Source organism: Numenius arquata, chromosome Z (assembly GCF_964106895.1).
Source record: "Numenius arquata chromosome Z, bNumArq3.hap1.1, whole genome shotgun sequence".
Classification (NCBI taxonomy): domain Eukaryota; kingdom Metazoa; phylum Chordata; class Aves; order Charadriiformes; family Scolopacidae; genus Numenius; species Numenius arquata.
In genome coordinates, this window is record NC_133616.1 from 50,699,902 (window position 1) to 50,718,390 (window position 18,489).

At 42.8% G+C, this 18,489-nt stretch overlaps 1 protein-coding gene across 1 annotated transcript in view; it reads right to left on the minus strand.

Annotated features, from left to right (window-relative positions):
* CHSY3 (chondroitin sulfate synthase 3) overlaps positions 1-17,414 on the minus strand; it is a 158,328-nt gene extending 140,914 nt beyond the window's left edge. The window contains exons 1-2 of the mRNA XM_074166608.1: positions 16,700-17,414; positions 14,854-15,137 (exon numbers count right to left, since the gene is read on the minus strand). Of these exons, the coding sequence (XP_074022709.1) occupies positions 14,854-15,137; positions 16,700-17,414 (999 nt within the window). The remainder of the gene's footprint in view (positions 1-14,853; positions 15,138-16,699) is intronic.
* Positions 17,415-18,489: the final 1,075 nt, after the last annotated feature.

Sequence of the window (18,489 nt, forward strand, 5' to 3'; positions counted from 1 at the left end):
AAGAGATTAGAAGTAGGAATGAATGCTGTTCTCTCCTTGTATAAAGACAGCAAGTGAAGTAAGGTAGGAGAGGAGAAAAACTTTCCCTGGGTGAGGACTGACTGCACTTAACCAAACACTTTGGTAAAGTTTCCTGCTACCACACAGTTTGCTTTGTGTTAGTCAAAAGCAAACCACAAAAAATCCACTACAGCCTATGACAAACTTAAGTGCTGCATCTCCCCTACAAGCCACAGGTTTCCCATTACAGCTATAAGAAAAGGATATAAAAAGATAGGGATCTTGATCCAAGCATAGAGAGAAGGTGGACTGATTCCACCTCAGCCCACACTATCTATCATGGACAGTAACTTTAACACCTGCATGGGCTATGGCTCCCCAGAGCTTCCTCAAGAGTTTTTTGGCTCTTCTCATCATTCGAACCGAAAACAGATTTTTTTTCATACATAAAGATGTAGCAGCATGTCACTCAGGTCACTGGAAGGAGACTCCAGAGGCAGTTTTAGGCCTACAACTTGCATTAATTTATTTACTTAGGAATGAGTTCTGCAAAAGTTGACATCTCTCTTCCAAGAAAACTCCCAGAGCCTGCAGGAGCAGACTACTTGTACACTGCGAAGACTGAGCTGTTTGTTTTGTATCAGTTGCAGGACTGGTGCCAACCTCAAGACACATGATCAAGGCATGATCTAAACTGCCTACCAAGTATAGGTACACATGAGATTTAACACACATATATTTATTACTTATTACTGAAGCTGAAAGGCTCTGAAGAATTATTAACACTGGAAATAATTCTTGCATTTATGCAAGCCTGCTTTTCATGAGAACATATTTTCCAGCCTATCCAAAACCCTCTTTTAAAAGTCTGTGTTTTATTGTAGATATTTCAAGGAAATTGCCTCAAGCTGCCACGTTAAAAAGTACTGGCATGCTCTCCTAGCATTTCTATATATACACACACACACGTACATACCTACATGTGTATTTGTACACATATGCATACACACTTCTTCAAGCTTTAGTTCCTTAAACAATTAATTGGAGTCTTCCACTTCAATTCTTCCTGAATTAAAGCATTCAGAAGCAGTACACACAGGATTTCTATTTTTTCCACAGTAGGTATGAAGTCATGGCATAAAAAGATCTGCAGTACATGGTCAACATATTCCAACCAGAAACATCAACTCTCCTAGCAGACTCCAGCATTCATTCAGTATTTGTGCTGGCTACAATGGCTGTAGAGCAAAACTGGAAACTACTCTATGTTTGTCTTCCACAGATGTTTAACTCTGGATTCAAGTAACTGACTTGAAAAAGAAAGTCCAGTGTTCAAAGACAGTCCTTTGAGCTCCTTTGGGGTTTTCTCATGTTTTACATGTTTATTTGCAGTAATTTCACAATGAACAACATCCAAAGAGAAAATGGCAAATCACAGACTATAAAGTTGAAAGACCAAAAGGCAACTTGCCTCTAAGATGCACTGAATTGCCTCCTTTAGCTGTAATGAAAGCCCTTAACCATTAACATCATGCATGACTAAGCTCTTTGTGAGATGAATTTTTTCCTATTCACTAATCATTTGTCTGCTAGGTGGTACAGCAGACTTGGAACGATGGCTAGCATTTTTCACATGGGATATGATCATGCAATACAGTGCATTCCCTCTCTTACTACCACAGCATCTTCCCTTCCTGTGGAGGACACCGTGCTAACCAGGCATGTTCCCTTTACGTGGGAAAAGTAAATTTTTACCTGATACTGTGATACCATGTTTAGGACAACACAGTTTTCCAATAGCAACAGGATTAGTCATGCAACTATTATGCTAGTAAATTTGAAGTGAAATATTCTGCCAGTCGGAAGTTCAATAGGTGAAAGTGGCCAAAGATGACACTTACCTAGTAGTATAAACCAACAACAAAAGGGTGATAAATTTACAGTGTGATGTAGAAATTGTAAATGTAATTCTGAGCTGCAGTAGTGAAGCTGAACATTGAGCGCCACTGTAGAAGTTACAGATGAGTTCCCATATACAGTACCACACCTAGTAATGATCACACATTTAAAAAGAGGGAAAGGGAGGGAGAGGGAGGGAGGGGGAGGGAGGGGGAGGGACCGAGGCAAATAAGAGGAAGGGTGATTAAGAGAACAAGAAGAACAGAAAGCATGGATTCTTGTACCTTGCCAAATAAAAGCTTAGTAGCGTTTATCAATATGGATGGATATTGATATGGATGGAGGGTGCACAGTAAGCTTGCTAACCTGGACTTCACGAGAGCACACTCAGGCCTTTTCAGGGATCTGCTTGGTGGAGTACAATGGGATAAAGCACTGAGGGGAAGAGGAGTCCAAGAAAGCTGGCTAATATTCAAGGACCACATTCTCCAAGCTCAGGAGCAATGCACACCGACAAAGAGGAAGTCAGGCAAAAACTCCCACCTAACTTGGTGTCATCAGTAAACTTACTGAGGGTGCGCTCAATCCCCTAATCCAGATCATTGATAAAGATATTAATGAGAACTGACTCCAGTACCGAGCCCTGGGGAACACCACTTGTGACCAGCCATCAACAGGATTTAACTCCATTCACCACCACTTTTTGAGCCTGGCCCTCCAGCCAGGTTTTTACCCAGCAAAAGTACACCAGTCCAAGTGTCCAAGCCATGGACAGCCAGTTTCTCTAGCAGAATGCTGTGGGAAACCATATCAAAGGCATTACTCAAGTCCAGGTAAACCACATCAACAGCCTTTCCTCTCTTCTACCAAGGGAAAAATGTTGAGAAGCTCAACATGATCTGGCAATCTTTACTTGCAACCCAGAAGGCCAACCATATCCTGGGTTGCATCAAAAGAAGTGTGACCAGCAGGTTGAGGGAGGTGATTCTGCCCCTTTACTCTGCTCTGGTGAGACCCCACCTGGAGTACCACATCCAGATCTGGAATCCTCAACACAAGGACATGGACCTGTTGGAGGGGGTCCAGAGAAGGGCCATGAAGATGATCAAAGGGCTGGAGCACCTCTCCTATGAAGGTAGGCTGAGAGAGTTGGGGTTGGTCAGCCTGGAGAAGAGAAGGCTCCAGAGAGACTTTATAAGAGCTTTCCAGTATCCTAAGGGGACCTACAAGAAAGCTGGAGAAGGACTTTTTACAAGGGCCTGTAATGATAAGATGAGGGATAATGCCTTCAAGCCAGAAGATGGTAGATTTGCATTTGATATCAGGAAGAAATTTTTCACTATGAGGGCGGTGAGGCACTGGAACAGGTTGCCCGCAGAAGTTGTGGATGCCCCATACCTGGAAGTGTTCAAGACCAGGCTGGATGGGGCTTTGAGCAGCCTGGTCTAGTGGGAGATGCCCCTGCCAATGGAAGAGGGAGGTTCAAACTGGGTGATCTTTAAGATCCCTTCCAACCCAAACCATTCTATGATTTTATTTTCTTTCAAGTCTGAAAGAACACAAAGTGTACCTACACTGGAGGTAACATGGATTTGGAAACCGGTAAAACCATCAGCTAATTTGTTTCCATTGGCCAGTCCACAGATTTATGGCAGAACCTCAAAGTAAATATTTTCAAAGTCCATTTCCAAGGAAAACAGTAGCTCTCCAAATGATGTTTAGCAATGAAAAATTAACAATTAAGTTATTTACTAAAATTATGAGTTTAGTACTAAACTAAACATTCCAATTAGCAATAGCAAAGTTCTTTTAAATTGAGGTGAGTGGGAAGCTCCTGCTGTTCTGGACTTACCTTCAGGACTGCTACTACTGAAGTGCCAAAGTAGATATCACCAGTATTCAGAAACATGAAAAATTTGAAAGCTCCAATTTAATCAGGTCAATAACTAACCTTCATCTGCGATGTATTTTAACACAGTTGTTCTGAGGGCTTCAGACTTTTTTTACCCTTCTGAACTAATGAACTTTTATCAGCATTTTATGAACAGCGTCCACAGTTAACGGAAGTCCTACTCAGATAAATGTGGGAGCATAAGTGCTTCTGCATCCCTCAGTGCACTAGCAAAACACAGTCAGTGGGTGAGTACTATAAAAGATAACTCGCATGTTTAATAGAAACAAAACAATATTGTGACAGTGGATTCTCACATGTGAGTGAGGCTCCTACAACTACAGATAGTCCTAGGCACAATTGTTATCATAATCATCAGTCTCCAGAAATAGCTGGTAACAAGCTAAATGACATAAAATTTAATCATCTTTATGATTATCCTATGTTCAAAGTGGAGCAAAAACACAAATGGCAATACACTGCGTGATTATTAAAAATTTACATACACACACATTTATACAGACCTACACACAGAGAACACCAGCACCACATCCTATTTTAAGACAAAAACTCATTATTTGAGTTGTATTTGTGACAATGCAATTCCCAATCATGAGCAGCTGATTCATAGTAGCTGTCTTCTAACACACCAAACTCAACAACGGGATGTCAGTTATTTCAACCTACCTTCTTCCTCTCCTCTTTTGGTATTATGTGCAGCTAAAATAATAAAGCCACTGCTATTCAAAATATTTTTCCAGAGACAAGTTAGGATTATCAGGCTGGGCTGGGATAGTTGATAAGCATGCAAGAAAGAAGACTAGCCCTTATTCATTCAAGTCTATCTGCTTCATAAAGACCACAGGGCTCTTACATCTCCCTCCCATGACAGAGTCATCACCTTCAAGTATACATGCCAACAGCACAGCATGCATAGTAATTTAAGAAGAGAGTCTGAAGGTAGGTTTATTCTTGGGTTTAGTACAATAAAAAGTAAGGCTAACAGATTTGGAAGGAGGAAGTGAGCACCACCTTACCATGGCCAGCATGGAGGAATGCCCAATACACAGCTCCAATACAGAATTTCTTCTTGAAGGTACAAACAATAATCAATTTTTGCAAAGATGTATCTGACATGCTCTAAAACTCTAAGAAAACCTCAGGCATCAAATGTTACAAAAGAAATACATATATTTGGATGACACTCTTGGATACACTAAAACTACATTTCCAAAAATTACTACAGCCAAACATTAAGAAAAAATACTTTTTACTGTTTCACAAGGCTTTCTATTACAGTCAGTTACTTCCACTTAGGTGCAATTATTTCCCCCTACCACATGATGAAAAATATCTTCATCCACAAAAATTTAGAGTAGAAGAAGAACCCAAAATACTACCAACTGCTTTCATTCGTTCTAGCAGGATAGATTTATATCTAACAATTTATTTGAAAACAACAATTAGAAATATCAAAAGCACCTAACAAAACTATTTCATTTGCTGAGTTAAGCACTTTCCTGAAAGCTTTGTCATCAGCTATGTCTGTTCTAGTTAAATTCCCTTACTTCTGGAACTGAGACTCATGCACTTCAGAAAATTTTGCTCAAAATTGATAAAAAGTGACAGAAAAAGTCACTGTGTTTTATCATGATCAACAACAGGAAGCTGTGCAATTCTGGCAGGACAAGAGGTGGTCCATAAGAAAGTCCTCGTTGGTGTTGAAAAGTTTTTATGATAATAGGTGTGCTACACTCTGTAGTTGAAAAGAAAAAGCTTACAAGGAAAATGGAAAGCCAAAAAGCTACATTAAATTGAAGCTGGAAGCCAAAATATGTGTATATACAGAACAGAAGGGCATAACATAAGATAAATGAAAAACAAGCTGAAGGCTAAGTTCTTAAGCTTTACATTAGAGAGAGTGCAATAAAGACCTAGAAGCACAGCTTAAAAGCTCCAAAGGACCTTCACTTATGCCTCTGGGAGCTTTGTTAGCAACTTTGTTATGCGTAAGTGTTATATATATGCATATGTACATACAAATGCACATTTCCATGCACACAGATTTACAGTGTATGCCTCACGTAGTAGTTAAGGCCACGCATATTTTCACCGCACTGCAGCCATGTGTACAACTAAAGAAATGCTGCATTTCTTTAGTGCATCTGCTTTCGTGCCATGAGGAGCTTGTTCACACATGCCACACTCAGGAAGGGCTCCGTGAACAAACACCTCCCTGATACCAGCAAGTGAGTCAAAAGGAGCATTGTCATTGGTGATGAAATTATAGTCCTTGAATGGCTGTAAAAAAAAAAAAAAATTAAAAAATAAGGAAACAAAAAGCAAAAACATTTAGGAATTCAAATGCACTTTAAAACAACCTTGAAAATATAAAATCCATCGAAGTATCAAGTGCACAAAAAAAGAAAGCACAAAATGACAATCCTATTTGAAAATTATTAAAAGAAATACTTCCAAGTTTCTAAATCAAATATTTTAACACAAACTAAAAATAAAAAAAAAAAAAAAATCTGTCTGGTCAGTAACTCAGGTTTTAATCTTCAGTATTCTAACTGCCTGGTTAAAGCAGCACATTCCAAAAGAAACTAATTTTAGAGTTCTTTTTTCATTTTTAAATGTTCACAAAGGTTAGTTTACTAAAGCTAATACTTCAGCAAATGTGGAAAATATGTCTCGAAAGCACTAAATAAAAAATATATGAAAAAGTAACCTTCCTTTTCCTAGGTTCATTTCAAGACTAAATCATACATAACACTGCATTCAAGAAACCTGTGTCAGTTACCAGGTTGCTTATCCTCATCCAGAATTTCCTAAAATTACACCTCTAATTTAGATGGTCTTTGTTTCCTAAAGTATATGTATGTTTTAAAAGAATTCTTTAAAGCAAGCCAAAAATTTTTCCTTAGTGTAATACCCAGGAAGCCAAAATTATTGCAGCCAGGATGGAACTACACATTTACTTGCTGCCCAGTTCCAAATATGTTATAAAGAGTAACCGTCCTGTGCACTCATCTTGAGCTTAACTCATTAGCCAGCACTGTTCAGATGGAATAAACTCCTCAAAATGTTTCAGTTCTTACTCCACTTTAAATTAATGTATGCATTCTTTGAATATTTAATACTATATAATGAAATCAAATAATTAAATGAAAGCGTATTTGAGCGTGTATTTCACTGAATTTTTTTCACTGAATTTTTTTTAGAGTTGGAAGGGACCATAGAGATCATCTGTATGTGTATGTTACAGCAGCATATACAGACAATGACTTAATACATACCTTCTCACATAAGAACTGAAAATAGGTGAAAACCACTTTGGTAATGAGAACCACAGATCAAATAAAGTCTGAAGACTTAAAATGATGCAGCTACACTTTATAACTATTTGTCTACTTGCAGAAAACTCCCAAGAAACATACAGAACTGGAAGAATAGCTTGAAAGTTTATTCTTCTAAAAAAGGAAACATACTCTATTTTTGATACCTAATGAAACACCAAGGTAAATATAAGTACACTTAATTAATGCTTATTTCAAACAATTTCTCTAACTCTCCTTGTTTACAACTTCCAGCTTCTCTCTTTGTGAGCATTTTCTTTCAGTAGAAGCACGTCTTTTGATCTCATCAAAAGATGTGAAATTGGAAAGTGAAAGTTACCTCTGGGAGATTTTCTAAGTCAGGACATGAAGAGATACCAAGAACAAATCAAAAAAAGATACAAAACCCATCAACTCTGGGGCTTGGGAGGGAGCCGGAGGAAACAACCTGTGGACTATCAGTGCCTTTGAGAAGATTATAGACACTTTGAGCAACTCTATCCAATTTGATTAACCTGGCAATCTGCAACACACACGTCATCTTCAAAAAGGCTCAAGCAGAAGAGTTTAACAAAACTCTTTGTCAAAGTATGACCAATAACCATGATTAAATATGTACTTGTGAAAGGGAAATTTATTTCAGAACACCTAGGAAATACAAAATTTTGAACAAAAAAGATAATTCTCATGCTATCTATAGAAACTAATGCTTCCCATGTGGTTTGGTTTACTTGATTTTAAGGTAAAGTACAGAAAATTATTTCCAGGTAAAAAGTAAAAAACATCAGGGTTTCATTGTGCTTCCTTTCATGGATCCACTTAAAGCACTGAATCCACTGTTGGCCCTAAAGCAGTAAAGTTCTTCATCAGTAAGCCTCTATTTAAAAATCAAGCTTATTCCTTCTATAATGTGACAGGCACTGCCAAGAGTGATGATGTGATGGGTTTAAATGAGATGAGTCTTACAACAGCTGTGCCACAATTGCATTGTTTCATGTCAAATACTATTTTTAAACACACTTCAACAGCTCACTAGCCTTCTGCACCAGACTTCTCTGGAAATGCCACCTCAAATACGCAAATTGCACAGAAGTCTTGAGAAAACACTTTCAGAGCAAACGAGAAAAAAGTTGAATGTGTTTAGGTTTAAATTTCTATACAGGTTGAGAGATGGTTCAGGATACCCATTTGCAGAACTAAAGACACATTTTCAATCATGTAAGAATTTCTCCTAACCTAATGCTTTTCTTTTGCTTGTCTGTGGGATGCTTTGATAATTCAAACAAGAGCTTATTCTTAAAGAGGAAAACTTTTGAAATATTTGCTTTAAGAAAATACAAACATTCAAAACAGACTAAGAAGCTGTTAGCTAGACCACATAGTCCTGCACATAGATAGCTACTGCCATCTTGAAAGAAAACACAGTAAGAGGAAGGTGTATCCATGCTTTTTTCATATCATGGACAGGAAAACACACTCCCAGAGTCCTCCAGCACCTTGGTAACTCAGTATCAGGAGTCAGAATTACACAGCAGTATTTCCTCTCAGGGCACAGCAGAAAAGATAGGACACCCCATGTGCAAACAAGGCAGAAATCTGAAAAAAGCTAGCGCCCAACCAAGCTGAGAAAGAGCCACTTTAGCTCTTGGCTTCACAGCTAAAAAGCCATCATAAAGTGGACCGCAGCTGTGGGCTTGTGTGTGCTGGCATATACCTGCACAGTAGCTGTGGGAATACCATCTGAATCCTTCACAATAAAGACCTCCCAAAAAAGTATCTCCAACTCTTGCACTCCTGCTGAGACACATGGGGAAACTCTTAAGACCCTCAATCACATGCAAGTACCAGGGACGACTCTTTTTTTTCACTGTGAACTTCCCCAAATCCCAGCCAAGCTGATCTTGCAGGATCAAAAAGGGGCAAGACGACAGGGAGTCCCCATGGTATGTGAACCCAAGAGATGCAGACACCAGGCAGTCTCCTCAAATTCCCCAGGTAAAAAAGCAAATGAATGACAGCAGATTACTTACAAAGCCAGAAGAAGAGCAGGGAGTCTGCATAGCACAAGAGGGGCAGGTGGCCCAAATAAGGACCAGAATTTTAGGACCCAATTTTAGCACCACAGTTACTGCAACAGGATACGCATTTAATGATTTGCATTTTTTTCAGTATCGTGTACACACAGAAACACTCTATTACAATGGTATGGAAATATAACTCACTCTTGCATCCAGGTGAGAATCACAATAAAGTAAAAAAGCTTGGTAACTACCTTTTACATTGCTGTAATCAGATAGCTATTAATAACAAATAGCTAAGAGAACACATACACAATTCTGTACCAGTCATCAGCCATTTATTCGAACAGTTCTGAGGCCTCTGCAGTCATCTTGTTCCACCCCATATAACCTCAGAGCCCCCGCTACAGCTCTAGTTATCCGGACTTCCATGCATTTCTATCCTAGGGTCACTGATAGCTCACTGTATGGTTTTTTTAATACGATGGCTACATTTATGTAACTACCTAATGAAGCTGCCCAAAAGCAATAGCTTAAATGGAGGTGAGTACTGCAGCTTCAAGACTGATCATTCCAGTACCTGAATGAGCAAAATATCATCTTCTTATCATCAAAGGCAAATACACATCTAATGCTTCTGTTTGGTGTACTGCTGAACTCAAAGCTGAGTTGTGATCCACCAACATCTCACCAAGGAGAGAGAAAAAGCCTCAAATGAAAAATTAAAATACAACAGAAAGAAAAACTAGCATCAAAAAGGAAAAGATAGATTATTTTTACATGAAGACAGAAGATGACTTACAAAGGTTCCAGCATCTCAGAAGACAGTCACAATACCAGTGCACTGCATAGGGAACCTTTTTGAAAGTGTAGTTTGATCCGAATAGGTATTTTCCCAGGATATTTACTGAAATATTTACTGTAACTACTGGGAATCAACAACAAATAGAATATTAGAGAGTTGTATTATTAAAAAAAAAGTTGTAGTAATGAGACTGTATTCTGTTTGCCATAGAAATTTGTAAAAGGAAAAAAAAAAATGGAAAAACAGATACAATTATTAATGTGGACTGCTTGTATTGTGCAAAGTACAATATGTTCTTTCAATATCAATGTACACACTACCAAAAGATCAAAAGTATATGGGGTGCTTTGTATGAATGTAGTTTTTAAGCTTAAAATTAATATAGCCAGCACTGGACTTGACGATCCATATGAGTCCTTTCTAACTTGAGATAGTCTATGATCCTGTGATATTTTCTCCCACAGAATGGGAAAAACAGGCTACAAAAAGAAAAGCCTTACAAACTTAACATTAGAATAAATGTCACAAATACACTGATGAATAGTCTTTAAATCTTTTTATGTTGCATTTTTAATTTTTCATTTCCTGAAGAAAACCCTTCTCTGATAGTCAGTGTTTATAGCCTGATAATGGTTGATTTCTGCTTGAATTGTTGTGGAACGACACTATTTGATCTATTATAAACTTAGGTTAAAAATTACAAAATAGTATTTTGAAACCACAAACATCATTAACAAAAAGGCAGGGGGTGGGGGGGGAGAGGGAGGGGGGAAGAGGCAGCAATAAAGCCTTTTTCCAAAAGGCCCTCTGTAGTCAAGTCCCTCCTAAACAACAAAATGCAGAAAAACATAGCATCTCTGTTTTTTAACTGTATTTTTGTTTCTGAAGAATAAAACAACCATGAGTCACTAAAATCAAGCTAATCTCTTCATTCATTTAAAGAAAAACATTTCAAGGCTTCAAAATCAGTGGAAAAGAAAATGCCAGCTTGAAATGCAGATTCTGAAAGCACAAAAGCAAAAGGCCCTTTTTAATCTCTACTGGTATTGATTTGGGGAAGCAGAAGTTGCTAACTTCTAATAAAAACAAAAAGGCTTTTTACAGAGACATTTTAGACAAATTTGTCAAGTTTATCATACCTTAATCATTACAGCCTCATCAAAACTGGAGTACAAATTACGATACAGTTGACAAATATATCAGAACAAGGGTGGACTTTCTGTAGAAAGAAAATGACCCATCCAAAACACAGCACCTCTAGCTGATACTTCCTCATGTAGCAAGGAAATGTACAAGACTTAGGCTGCAGTTCATCTGTTGCTTCCAGCCAATCTGAGTATCAGCTGCTGCCAAGAAGGGCAGTTTGACACTCTCCTGCCCTTTCATTCCTGGCTGAGGGTCGCCATCTCTTTCTTCTGGTGCTCTACTGATTCAGCTGAAGCAAAGACATGCTCAGGTTCAGGTTTCAAGTGTCTCGCCCCTCCCTGCTCCAGCTCACCAGAGGGCTGCACAAGTCCTGCAGAATAGAACAGTAACCAAAAGGAGTGACCACACTTCATTGAAAGCCCTTATTTGTGTCGGCTTAGAGCAACTGTCAAATTACAGCCCGAGGGCAGGTTTTTGTCTCCTCCATTCTGTACAAGTGCCCTAAAGACCCTGTTATTAGACTCACCCTCAACAGTCTGATGACTGATTCTTTATTTAGAGTGAGGAGCTCCATCAGCAGAGACAGAGAGACACAATCACCTTAGCCGTTAGTCGTTTGGTATGTGGGAGACACAGCCTTCAGCCCTGGCTTCAAATCTAGCAGAACAAGAATGAAACTCTAGAAAGCCCCAGGAGTAAGGGTGGCTCATTGCAGGCTTGTACACCTCTTCTTTTCTTATTCATTATGAAAGACAAAGAAAAAGAAAATTAAAAAAAAATATATAAGTCGTAACCCTCTCCTTGCCAGTAAGCATAGTATGCATATAAACTAGCACAGCTTACCAGCTAACTCTAAATGGTAGCAGAATAAACCCTGACAGGCAGTCAGTCATACCCACACCAGTTAAGCCACCCGGTAAAGACAAGCATTTCAGGCTTTCTCTTGATCTTTTTGATCCACAAAGAGACTTATATTCCAGTTCTTAGAAAAGAAATCTAGTAAAAAATGATGTAACAGTGATTCAACTCTTCTAGAGCTTTTCTGCTTGTATGAATTTTATTTTAAAGGAATGGTTTCCAGTTTATATTAGTCTTCAGTAGCACATACTAAATAAATTATGCACCTGTCAATGAAGTGTCGTCACTCCTTTTGGTTGCTGTTCTGTTCTGCAGGACTTGTGCAGCCCTCTGGTGAGCTGGAGCAGGGAGGGGCGAGACACTTGAAACCTGAACCTGAGCATGTCTTTGCTTCAGCTGAATCAGTAGAGCACCAGAAGAAAGAGATGGTGACCTTCAGCCAGGAATGAAAGGGCAGGAGAGTGTCAAAGCAGTGAAGTTCATAAAAATCTTGCAGCACAACAGGACCCAGTTTAATACTTACATACAACAAGAGGACTTTGGGACAAAAGCGCAACTGGCTATGCAGAAATTCCTGGTCCCAATCTTGGGTTTTGCACATGTGTATCTGAGACAATAATTCCTGTTCTAGCATACAAAGGGTGTGACAGATCTAAGGCAGGAATGAAAAAGCACACAGCAAAAGTTCCAGTGTCCTAGGAAAAAAGCGATTTTGGTCACCCATTAATTTACCAACCTGCAACATGCCAGGTACCATTCAGGTGCAGTATCAGACTGCTTGAAACAACAGGCTACAGAGCACAAACTATGCCAAAGCACAAATGCAACTTCTCTCTTTCTGGACACCCTATTTCGCTCCTTTCCTTCGACACAGATTTAATGCTGGGACAGCATCCTAAGCAGCTTTGTCTTAATCATCTGCACCTTCTGGAGCACCTCCTATACCAGCAACAATGTCAAAGATTCTTCTAACAGACGGAAATAATGATCAGAAATGCCACCTGCTATTGCAATGCCTAACAGATATTTTTCTTTTTCCATCTCTTATGATATAGATCTAGGGACTTCAAGAGCCACTGACAGTCAAGACTGGTCTCACCCTATGCCAGATCCCACAAGACACACATTTTTTCCAAAAAGTTTATGTTTCCAGGCCCCAATCCTACCATGAAAAGCTGAGCTTCTGGGCAGTCATATAGCTCAGTTTCCAAAACTGATGAAAGTCAAATATATTTTTTCACTCCGTCTCACTTAGGCTTAGTGTCTGGAGCCAAAATTTCCTGACATTCAACATCAAAATAAATGATAACCATAATGATAATGTCATCTATTACCAGTTTTTTTTTTCTCTTCCGAAGAAGATAAACCAGGAAAACAAACGCAAAACCCCTTCCAAGATACAACTGTCAAGGCAGAATCATAATTCTGCTATCTGATACAAACCAGCAGGCATCACAGACCCGTAAGGATTTAACAACAACCTTGTAGAGATATAGCCTAAACACATCAGAGTATAAGATTAAGCTGCCCATGTAGCATGCTGTTTGGAAGTTGATTAAGAACCACCAGTCCTCCATCGATATCCATCTGCACGATAAATGCCTTCCCTGCTCTACTAGTGCAATAGGTGCGTTATTTTACATTTACATTTACAACATTTATTGAAATAGTCTCTAAAAGAACCTTTATATTTGTGAAGTAAAAGGTAGGATTTCCACCTCTAAGATTTCTACCTAGTTAGTATCAACTAGTCAAAAATTTACTTTTGCTCATCTGTTTACATGCACTGTAGCCTAACAAAGACATTTTTAAATGGCCACCTTTCCCCAGGTCATTCAGAAAACCACTTTTCCACAAAATTAATTATTTTTCCTGTCTTTTTGTCATTAATAGCACATAACATCTTTCAGTAGCCCATTTAAATGAGTTTTCCCACTTAACACAGGAGTGCCACGAGGGCAAGCATATGTAAATATTAAAGAACCAGTCAAAATAACTAAAATCATACTCATCATATTAGCTATCACCCTTTACCCTTTTGGGCAGTTGGACGCTTTTTATCTACAAAGCTAGTATCTATTTTTATCTACAAAGATAGTCTTGCCTCTAACCACAGTATTTCCAGAGAAATCAGTCTGAATTTTAGTTATGGTGTTGCAAACAAACTTTTTGGCTACTGCAACACATCTTTTTTACTTTAGAAAATGCTACTGCAGAACAAAGTCATTTGCTCCTAAAATGACTTCAGCATAGGAAGGTTTGTTGCACTGTGCGTGTCCTTAATAGATTTTTAACACTGTTTTACACTAAGAAAAACACTGTTAAAAGTGTGTCATTGCCACAGGCACTGTAACAAACTTCATTTTCTCTACAACAAAAAACCAACCCTATTCCCTATTTCTGCTTTTGCCACTAATGAACTCCATTAAAATACATGTGAGTAATACAGAAAATACAGACAATTCTTCAAATGCCACAACATATTTTAAGAACCTGCGATGCAGACCAAATCTCTAGATACACCACATGCTTATCCAAAAACAAGTTCTTAAAAAGACCCAAGCTGAAGAGCATACATCAAATACAGCAGCATCCTGTCAAGAATTGTATCTAGAAACCTGCAAGGTAATACTTTAGCAACTTACTGCATAGAATTACTTACAACATGGCTGCAGTAATTGTCACCGATGCAAGTTGAAAGACACGAGTAGAAATAAACATGCTTGCAGCAACACACTGTGAATGTTTTCCTCTCTTCCTTACACTCTGGAGTTTACATTCTGATGAATGCATTAAAACATAATTATGGTGCAAAGAGATTGTGGATACAGCTCCTTAATTTGCAAAATGTAAAACTCTGTAAACAAACAGCACATTGCAATTCACGCTGTCACTTACCTCATATGACCAAACACACTGAGTTCCTCCAAACCTTCGGACACACCTGCCCACCTCCACATCCTCATGAGTGGTGTACATTTCTCGAAGGCATTCACCTATATGTGGCACCATCCTCCTGAGAACCTCCCGGCTGAAGATCATTCCCGGCCCCCCCATGCAGAAATTCTCTCCAGGCTCCAGCCCGAGTTTTCCGAGTTCTTCATTATTACCCAGACCAGTCTGTCCCAAATACAGAGGTTTACTGCTGTTCAGTGAGCGAAGAAACTCCTCCAATTTTTCACCTGTAAAGGAGAATAGATTACGGTTATTTCTCTGCCTAGTCTGCCAGTCGTCTCTTTTCCTGTACATCAGGCTTCTTTAAAAATGTAACAGGCACCTGAGACTGTCACAAGAAATCACTTCGAAAGCACTTTCAATCACTTCCTAATTGAAAATATCCTTGGACAAGCTTTCCTTTCATAGACTTTTTTTTTTTTTTAATGAATTAACATTACAATGACATCTATTCAGCCAAAAGCCAGAATACCATCAAAACTTAATTTTACCAGTAAACCTTGTTCTGTTCAACTGGTACTGATGGAAAGCACTCCCTCGCTAGTACAAAAGTCTCTAAAGCAGGACAATTTCCCTATGTAGTTCCACGCTGGGGAGGAAGGGAAGGGGAAATGCCAGGTATTATTTTAGTAGGATTAATTTTTGAGAAAACCAGAGCAAACCTAAATTAACCTAGATAATTATATTTGATTACAGGGTAATTGTCAGAACAATGTAAAACCCAGTCTCCTTCCAAAATATTTCCAGTGCTACAATGTCTGCACACTTATCCTTCAAACCTATTTCTTTTAAGAAATTGTGAATTCATGCTTACTTGAAATAAAAAGTTTCTGAATAGGTTAAACTAGGAACCTTGGAACCAATTAAAGACAGGTTCGTTACAAGTGAGCCCAAAGAAACCAGTGGCAACTTTTTTGTCTGCCACCAAATATATACACATATCTACGTGTGCATGTGCGAGTATTTCACAGATGAATGACAGCCAACAAGCAGGCAGCCCATTAAAACACTCACACAAAATCAAGTGACAAATTGGGAAGTATACAGTTACCTCCAATTAACTTTCAACAGTGCTTTCAACAGTGTAATGCTTACACCACACTCACAACCGTGGCTTACGCTTAACAACCTCGGGTGCTGCTCTTTCTTCCCCATGAGCTGGACACTGCACGAAGAACAGCAGCAATAAGCACAGACCAAAAGGAAGCGGGCTGCAGAACATCGTTTTCTAATGGTGCCATCAAACTCGCCCGGAAAGAGAGCGGGCGCTTTTCAGAGACGCACGCCGCCAACGAGAACACCAGCTTTACAAGCAGCCTCCAGAGGCTGCATTTGCTCAGCCGAAGCGTCAGTGAGCCAGTGGAGAACTTTTGCTTGTGCTGAAAACATCATTGCCGAGGAGTGACGAGTCGAAGCCCTCGGGCGGGGCAGGGCCGCAGCAAGCGCGTGGGCCGCGGCACCGGAATCCCACGCTCACGCAGGGACCACTCACTGCGCTTGCCTCGGTCCAGCCCGCCGCATTAGCCCTCCAACGCGCCGCGGCGCCGCGGCCTCCCGAGGGGCGGCCCGGTCAGACCCCGCGGGGGCACCTCGGGGTTCCCACCAGGACCTCGGGGCCGGGACGCCACCCCACGCCCCGCACTCGGGGGGCTGGAAGCAAAGTGGGTCGCAGTACCCCTTGCGCTCCCCCCCGCGGGCGGGAACCAAGTCTCCCACCCCCCGCGGGACCCCGCCGGGACCCCGGGTCTCCGCTGCCCTCCCTTCCACCGGCGAGACGAGTCCCAATCACCTTTAATGTAGACGTCGTCGTCCGCCCGCATGAACCACTCGTACTTGTCCAGGTAGTGGTCGTACATGTACTTGATCATCATGAAAGACTTCTTCTGCGGCGGGTAGGAGTCGTCCACGCCGGGCAGGGCGACGACGGGCAGCGGGGGCAGGCCGGGGGGCGCGGCGGAGCCCTGGCTGGAGAAGAACTCCACGCGGCCCGGCACCGAGGACGCCCACGTCCGCTGCGCCGCCACCGCCCGGCTGCCCAGGTACTTCTGGGCCGTCATCACCCCCACGTAGAGGAAGTTGCGGGGCTTGGCGCAGTCCGCCCCCCCACCCCAGTCCCCGCTCCCGTTGCGGCTGCCGCCGGGCCGGCCGCTCCGCTTCTCGCCGCCTTCCTCTTCCTCCTCCTGCTCCCCTTCCCCGCCGGCGGCAAGGCTGGAGACCGTGCCCTCCGCCGCCGCCGGCGGCAGCTCCCAGGGGCTGCTCCTGAAACTCGTGCCGCCCAGCACCGCCGCTGCCTCCGGCGGCGCCTGCTGCCCTCCCGGCGCCGCCGCGCCCCCGGCCGCCCCCGGCCCGGCCAAGCGGCCGTAGTAGGAGCAGAGGCTGGCGCCGTGCCTCTTCTTCTCGCTCAGCTCGACCACTTTGGGAGCGATGAGCCAGGAGGCGGTGGTGAAGCCCAGCACTAGCCCCAGCACCACGCTCAGCCAGGGTCTCCGGGTCCGCGCTGCCATGGCGAGAGCGGGGCGGCTCCCGGAGCGCCGCTATCGCCGCTGCCGGCGTCTCTCCGCCGCCTCCCGCTGGAAGCGACCCCGCTCCCGCGGCCGCGCCGGGCGAGGCGACTCCCGCCGCGGCTCCCCGCCCCGGCGCGGTGGCCCGGGCGGCTGCGCTGCTCCCGAGTCAAACTTCCCCGGGTGGGAGGGCGGCGGCCCCTCCGCTTTGCTGGCACCTTGTCACCGCGGCGGCTGGTCCCTCCCCGCCCCTCCCACCGCTCAGCCTCCTCCACGCGGCGGCGGCGGCCCCGCGGCGCGCTGGATGCTCAGCCGCCTTCCTCCGCGGCTTCCGAGCGCCTCACGCCGGAGGGCGCCGCCGGTGCCCGAGCCGCGCCGGGGAAGCGGCGGCCGCCACCACCGCTCCGGAAGGAAACCATTTTTTATAGGTGCCGCTCCCGACTCCCCCGCGCCGTGGCCCCGCCACCCAGCCCGGTCCCGCCGCCCTCCGCCGTCCCCTCCGCTCGCCGGGGCCGGGGTCGGCCGCCTGCCGGGCGGGGGTACCCCGGCCGCTCCGCTTGGCGCCGGTCCCGCTCCCGCCGCCCGCTCCCGCCGCCGCGTCAGGGGAGGCTAGGGGCTCATCTGCGGCTGCAGCTTCTCATCGTCCAGGGGCGGCCACGGGACGCAGGGTAGGACCGTCCTGCCCTGGTTTGTCGCCCGAAGGGTGGTCGTAGAGGGGTAAGCCAGGGGTGTAGTTTCAGGAGGAGGGAAGCCGTCTCCTCTGCCACTGCTCTACCCTGTGCTCCCCGGCCCCAGTTAACAACTTCCCAGCCGAGAACTATAGCCCTCCCTGGCCATGTCTTTTCCTATGGCCTATTCCTGCAGCCCAAATATATTATTATTAGTATCACGAGCTCAAAGATGCTGGGGCATTGCCTCCTCATCCTCCTGACCTCAGGGTAACTCCACTGTCCACAGCCCAGACTGACAGCAGGAATAAAACATCCAGGCCACTGTGCCTGCAGAGACAGCTTTAATTCTGAAGTTTAAGATCACCCTCATATCCCCCATATAGAATCATAGAATTGCCCAGGTTGGA